Source organism: Taurulus bubalis (assembly GCF_910589615.1).
Source record: "Taurulus bubalis genome assembly, chromosome: 12".
In the NCBI taxonomy this organism is placed as follows: Eukaryota; Metazoa; Chordata; class Actinopteri; order Perciformes; family Cottidae; genus Taurulus; species Taurulus bubalis.
In genome coordinates, this window is record NC_136600.1 from 14,157,713 (window position 1) to 14,165,257 (window position 7,545).

The 7,545-nt window shown below is 40.8% G+C and overlaps 1 protein-coding gene across 2 annotated transcripts; it reads left to right on the top strand.

Annotated features, from left to right (window-relative positions):
- Nucleotides 1-1,297: 1,297 nt before the first annotated feature.
- fhl3a (four and a half LIM domains 3a) lies at nucleotides 1,298-6,687 on the top strand (the record flags this gene model as incomplete). 2 transcript variants are annotated; one of them, XM_079226923.1, is made up of 5 exons in its annotated part: nucleotides 1,298-1,453; nucleotides 2,360-2,540; nucleotides 4,427-4,596; nucleotides 4,839-5,025; nucleotides 5,342-6,687. In XM_079226923.1, the coding sequence occupies 5 exons, from the start codon at nucleotides 1,298-1,300 to the stop codon at nucleotides 5,494-5,496; spliced, it is 849 nt and encodes a 282-aa protein (XP_079083049.1). In that variant the 3' UTR covers nucleotides 5,497-6,687. The 2 variants fall into 2 exon arrangements, with proteins under 2 accessions (XP_079083049.1, XP_079083050.1); XM_079226924.1 differs by having other exon boundaries at nucleotides 2,360-2,534.
- Between the last annotated feature and the right edge of the window lie 858 nt (nucleotides 6,688-7,545).

A 7,545-nucleotide genomic window follows, 5' to 3' on the forward strand; every position in this document is an offset into this window, starting at 1 on the left:
ACTGTGAGCAGGTGAAGTCTGTTGGGTCTTGACTTTCTCACCCCGACTCATTAAGAGCTTTTGTCTCGCAAAGGGCTGAGACAGAGGAAACATGAGAGCCTGGGACTAATGCGTTCTTTGATGATGGATCTTGTGTGATTTGGCTTTTAGTCTTTGTTCCCTTTTTCTGTGTCACCCTGTGTTTTAGTGTGTTTGAATGTCTCCTACGTGCTTTGTGTTAATGACGTTTGGGCACTTGCGTAGTTGGACTTTGTGGTTTGGTGTGTAAGATAGGCAGCACAGGGCCAGTTTGCGGTTTGATTGATTAATATATCAGATTATTATTACTGGGTGGTGGGAACGAATAGCCAGCAGCGCACCGTGCCAGAGGGCTGTATCACTTATCACTGGGCTTTCCTCCAGCCATGCTGTAATGTTTTGGCAACCTGATATTGTTGCCATAATGCTCTCACAATATTATTCTGTCACTTTGTTGTGTGCTCAGTCATGATCGAGGGGCCTATCGCGCGGTGAGAACCATGCATAGTACACTTTCTGTGTGTGTATATGTATGTTACTGTCGGTGCGTCTTTTTGCTGACAGGAAGACACTTTTTTCGGGTGCCGGTTCTAACAGCGCCGAGTGTGTGCCTTTGACACACGCAAACACTCGTGAACGCTTCGTAGGGTTTCTGTATCTGTTGATGGTCCACGTTCTACTCACATATATGTTCTTGGCTTATAAATATTTACAGGTGTGTATGATGTGTGGGCGTCACATACACGGATACACTACCGTATGCCTACTCAGTCATGAGAGAAGTTGTTCAGTTTGCATTTTTGCTCTTTGATGCTGCTTCATGCTGCAGATTCTGAGCGTACAACAGCGACAGGAAAGAGTTCTTCTGGTAGTTACCGGGAGAAAGCAAAGTGACAGCTCCCTCGATTGTCCCCTCCCTTCGTATCAGCCACACTTTCATCACACGGCAATAAAAGTTAATAGGGATTTTGCTCTCTCTCTCTTTCTCTCTCTTTTTCCACTTGCTCCTACTTGCACAACGTGTTTTGTTTGAGCTCAGCTTCATCGCTGGTACAAGCGAAGTATTTACAGCGTAAACATTGGCAGTGAAAGTCTATACTGCTGGGCCAGAAAAGGTGACTGAATCATTCCTCGAGACTCTCTCCCCTTTTCTCCCCCTCCTCTTTTGTCTCATCCCTTTGTTCTTTTCCTCATTTCGTTTGAAGTTGTTCGCATTTGTTGTGTTTTTTGTTTTAAATGTTGCTTTTCTTTGTTTGTTTCAGGTTTAAAGAACATTACAATGGCTGACAGCTTTGACTGTACCAACTGCAAGGAGTCCTTATATGGCCGCAAGTACATCCAGTCAGACGACAGCCCTTACTGCATCCCCTGTTACGACAGCCGCTTCTCAAACACATGCGATGAATGCAAAGAGCTGATTGGCCATGACGCAAGGGTAAGGCATCCTTTTTGACATGATCAGACCTGCAATCATCTATCTGCTACTCAACAGGAACATGTTTAGATTTGATTAAAAGAAGAAAATATTACATGTTACTTAAATATGTCTGGTAACATTTATTTTCTGCAATACATGCAGTGGAATGAACTGCACAAACGTGCCCTTAGTCTTTCCAGAATATAAGCCACATAACTAATATAAATCCCTAATTAGATTTAAGCCATTGTTTTACCATGTTTTGGCATTGCCTTTGATCGCTATAAGAGAAGTTATGTCATTTAATGATGCATAATTAATGATAAATGAGGCGTGTTTTATATAGTTTGAGTGGCAAGACACAGTAAAGGCCAATTTCCACTAAATCCACATAAACCAACGGGCTAATTTGGTCTCAGATTGTAAAAATGCAGCATGAGGTTCTCCCTCTAATCCCCACGATCAAGTTCAAATTGAATCTTGCCTTAATAGAAAACACTAACATGAAGTGGATCATTTAAGACTGACTTACGCTGCTTAGTGGAGTTTCCAGAGTGGGACAGTAGTAGTTAGTAGTAGTAGTAGTAGTTTGCTTAACTAAGGTGGCCAATGAGTTATCAACACCCTCATGGGCAGTAGGTGAAAAATAAAGCCATTTTTGATACTTTTGTGTGAACAGTCATGCTCAAAAGTGCAGTCCATTCTGTACATGTACACACACAGTGTAACCAGGCACTTGGTGCTGCCTATGCAGACCGTTTACATATGCCAGTTTGACCCACACCAATTTGTTTGTGTTAAATCTTGGAGTCTTTTTCTTGTTTGCCTCAATTCTGAAACTGTAAAACATGAAAACAAATCTGGAAGACTGATCATTATTATGGTCCTTTAATTTGTTGTTGTCTCCTCTTGTTCTCCTGCCAGGAGCTCTTCTATGAGGACCGGCACTATCACGAGCACTGCTTCCGCTGTTTCCGCTGTGATCGCTCGTTGGCGGACGAGCCTTTCACCAGCCAGGAGGACGCGCTGCTCTGCAATGACTGCTACTGTAATGAGTTCTCCTCCAAGTGTGTGGCCTGCGACAAAGTCGTCATGCCAGGTAAAGGTGCAAGACATAAGTGCTTAAAGAAATGTGGGTGTTGAGATATAAGGCTTATCTCATCTGTGCTCTCTGAAAGACGTTTAAAATACAAGAAGTGAGACGTGATTAAAATGAAATAAAAATGAAGGAGGGAGTGACATACCTTGTGTAAAATGCATTTGACAGTGCCATATATTATGGTACTTCACTCACCCACTAAGCATTAGTCTCGTTGATCCACATTTTATTTTCCATGCTCTGTACAAATTCAAATTTCAAGATAGATAGGCAAATTACTTTGGAAAATGATGATGTGACAAATTCCAGGAAGCAGGGACAAATGAACAGATCAAGTAGATATAGAAAGGAAAGAGGTTTTCGAAAAAAAAGGAGAGAAGAAAGAGCCAGAGGATCCAGGATTCTGCAGCATCAGTCAGGGCTGAATTTGACAGAGTAATTGCCCGTCTGCTTGACTTGTTGTCTGTAAGCCAGATCCCTCAGGGCTAGTGGGCTGCCAGCAGACTGATGATAACAAAAGATAAGCAAGTCACTTATTCCAGCGTCCCATAGCAGCTTACACAGTCTCCTTTATTTCTAATGTAGGTAATCTTATGTTTTCTTATCAAGATCACACATTTGCAATACAGTGTTAAATTATGCTCAGGTGAGTCACCTTGAGAGGGAAAAATAGTTTTCGAGAGTGATGAGTTCAAATATATCTTAACTAGGAAATATCCTGGTAGTAGTATATTGTACAATACCGCAAAATCTTGATGCACTTTGGGAGCAAATTTAGAGAGTGTTGCCTCTCCTCCAACAAAAGAACTAACCTCCCCTTTTTGCTGGAACAAAACAAAATATGTTCACCCTCAAAAAAGACACACTTCTCTTTGTTTAACAACTGAAGTTGAACAGCTGAAGCTGTTAATGTTGGAGACAGAAGCAGAGAAGAAACGTAATACCAACACCATGTAAATGGACTCTTTATTTTTATTGGACCAGATCAAATCTATAATAATATCTTCATCAACTGAAGAGGTTCAATAGACACAGATAGTGTGTGATACATAAAGACAAAAAAAGGCAACAAGACAAGACATTCTTGCACATTATTCCAAGAGCAGTTTGTGTTTAAAAATAAAGCAAGAGAGATGAATGGATTTTATGTTGAATCTATACTGCAGATATAAGTGCCAAGTGCCGTAATAGAACAGACTTATTTTTGCAGACTCAGTCCACACAGATGGCACCTTAAAGTAGTTTTTTGTGCATGCGTAACTTGCCAAGAATAACCTAAAATGACCCCCAAAATTATACCTATTTAGCATTGCAGTGTGTTCGCTTTTATTCTATTTGTCAAATACCTAACTGCTAATATTTTCCTCCTTGAGCCACTGTAAAATAGTTTATAACCTGGGATGTTTTTTTAGTGTTTTTATTTTTATTTTGACTAGAGACACACCTTCAGCACATAGCCTGCAGCAGTGAAACGATAGCATTTAATGTCGGCTCCACCCGAATTACTGCGTCACCAAAGAATAAACCAACCATTATAATAAAAAGCTCAACAGCTATAGAAGAAATGGCATTATCCCTTTCTGTACAGCCTCCCGCCAGTTTCTAGCAGTAGGAAAGAAGTCTGGGGCCTGTGACATTGTGATTTAAAATGAAATAAATCTTAGAGAAACAAAATGAGTTGTACATGCCTTTAAGCAATTGATGTGTATCATTTCATAGTAATAAAATTACCACCAAAAAAAGCAAAATGGCCATAACAATCCTAAGAAAGACGGCACAAGATGCATTCTACACAAAAAGTGAAGTCTCCCTCTGCTCTCTTTCGATCTTACTATCCTTCTTCCTCTTTTTATTTATCTGCCTCCTGTCATCACTCTTTTTCTCTCTGCTAGGTACAAGGAAGTTGGAGTATTCAGGCTCTACATGGCACGAGGGCTGCTTCATCTGTCACAGCTGCGAACAGCCAATTGGCTCGAAGTCTTTCATCCCTGACAAGGATGAACACTACTGCGTGTCCTGCTATGAGGACAAGTTCGCCCCGCGCTGCACACGCTGTAAAAAGGTCAGTAAAGTTATCAAAGAATTCCCACGGACACTCGCCTGGTAGTCAAATAGAAAATGCAAACGAATGGGATTAGATAAATGGATGGATGATTGATTGATTGATTGATTGATGGATGGATGGCGCACAGATTTAGCTCGTATGCACTATATAGGGTTTGTGACGTGTGCAGGAACGTGCTTGGGGAAAATAGTTTAGAAGTAAATTGAAAAGATCTTTGACCTTTTTGACCTCATTTTCAGACCCTGGCTAAAGGTGGTGTGACCTATCGGGAGGAGCCGTGGCATAAGGAGTGTTTTGTGTGCACCAGCTGCAAGACACAGCTGGCCGGGCAACACTTCACCTCCCGGGAAGAGAGTCCTTACTGCCTCAAGTGCTTTGGCAGCCTGTATGCCAAGAAGTGTGAGGCCTGCAGCAAACCAATCACAGGTAAGATGACGTGACTATGTTCTACACGATAATATAGATTTTTGCTAGCGCACTTTTGATATTGTGTTCGGGTTAAATGCGAAAAATAGATTGACTCTAAGGTTGACAGGCGGTTTCTGCATTTGCGCGCAACTATTTTAACTTAATTTTTGCTTATATAGTCATGGTCATCATCAGCGTTACACAGAAATAATTCAGAGGCTTTACATTTTACTCAAACTACAAAAATCCCCCAACATTATTTTTCCCAATTGCTATTTCGAAGCATGCGTGATTTGCTGAATTCAAATGTCTAAAGCTGCTCTTCTTGTGTTAGGTTTTGGAGGAGGAAAGTACATTTCGTTTGAGGACCGCCAGTGGCATCAGCCATGCTTCACCTGCTCCCAGTGCTCTGCCTCACTGGTGGGTGCCGGCTTTTTCCCTGATGGTCCTGACAAGATCCTGTGCCGCGACTGCAACAGCAAACTATAGAGCAGTCATTCACCACATTCTCACCCTTGACTTACCTTACACCCTTCGTCACAGCATTTCAAGAATGCTGAAGTCATTACCGAGGAAGTTAACGCAGGCTAACAAGTGCTGCCTCTCAGGTTGTTTGTATATAAAGAGATCCGTTCCTTGTGGTCCTTGATCTTCATCCATGAGTTAGTGCTGCATTGTTTCAATGAACCACCACAAATATTTCCTCTTTAACAAAAAAGTTAATTAGTTTATGCAACAAAGTTTATGGAGTGCCTTAAGAATAACATCACCTATATGTTATGCACTATTGAACCAAAGAAACGCAAAATGCTAGTCACTTTGCAAAAAGATCTGTCATATTTTATATGAAATAGTTGCCACTTCAGGTAGAGATCAGACTCTGAGGAGGAGGCAGAACACTGCTACAGTATAGTATGTAAACCTCAGTCTGCATTTCAAAGTATGGTGGAGGTACTGTTTGTCTGTTTTAATGTTCTTATAACTGTTTTAAGCATTTTAGTTAGAATATGTAAGAGAATAAAAACAAGGCCAAAACGTGGAAAAGCTTTGCTAATTATGCTTTCAGTGAGGTAGTCAGTTCATGGTAGTTATGATCATTAAAGTCCTTTGCACTTTTGATAAGATAATATTTTGCTACCATGTTATGTGCACATTAAAACACAACTAAAAAACATGGCACACAGACCACTTTTTTGTTATCTGTATCTGCTTTTGTTGAACTTTGCAATGACTAAATATTCATCTTATTTCTGTCTTTTTCATTTGTTGTAATGAATCTTTTTTCTTTCTTTTTTATCACCGTTGCTCAAAGAGCCAGCATTTAACCCCAAAGAAGCTGAAATGAAACACCGTTGTGTATTGCAGGAGTATGCATGCCATGGTTTGCGACAATAATTATTTTGTTGCTCTAAACACTGTCAGTGTTCTGTTTTTCATTGTCAGTTTGTAACATGTATGTGAAAAGTTATTAAAAGAAATACCTGTATTTCATAATTTCAGCTTTGATGCTGGTGAGTCAGAGTTGCCAAAAATAAATTGTAAGATGGAAAATACAACATTGAGGCAATAACAGTATGAACTTACTGTACAAAAAAAAGAGAAGAAAGATGATAATTGATACGGCTTAATACTGCATGGTTAGTTTTGCTTGTGAAGTCATTAAATAAATGTACATGTTTATATTCTGTGTGTATTTGTGGTTCCAGTGAAATCTATTACTGATTTAGCTTTCTCTCGTAGCTTTCTGTGGACTTATGTTTTCTGTCGAAGCCAGAGAAAACCCTTCTGGTGTGTTGAAAATTCTTTCGAGGAAAGATCAGTGTGTGTGTGTGTGTTTGTGTGTGAGAGAGAGAAAGAGAGTGAGTGAGTGAGTGCACCGGGGGAAGGACATAAAACTGTGTGAGAAAGTGTTTGAGAGAGAAACCATGTGTGTGTGTGTAATAAAAGATAGTAAAAAGTGTTTCTGTGTGACTTTAGGTTTAAGATATTTGTATGTGTGTGTGTGAGCGAGACACAGAGTAAAAGACGTGTGTGTCTGTGTTTGTGCCTGAACGTGTGTGTGTATATATAGAAAACACCGTTGTTTATGCTGAGTCGACTGTTTCATTACCGTGATGAAGCACACACACAGACCGCCAGACACAATCTCCTGCCGGCATTGGTGTAATGTCCTCCTCCCTGCCTGCGTTTGAGATTTTTTCACCAAAAAAGGAAATGGAAAACTCGTAGCTGCACAGCGGCGGGAGGGGCAGGGGGGTAACTGGTGGTGGAAGTGCGAGAGAAAAGAGGGTGGGAGGGAGAAAGAGAGGGAGGATGTTCACATCTGGAGTTGCTCCATGGCACTTTCACTGGGGGGGTCAGCTCCACACACGGCCCCCTTTGGATTTATTGTAAGGAGGTGGCGGCGAGCAGGAAGGGTCAGAGAAAGAGACATTAACTGTATCATAAGGTACAAGCGGTTCAACTTTTACAACTATTACTATTTGAAAAGCTGCATCCCTATCTCATGGCCTTTCTGATACTCAGCAACAATTTGTT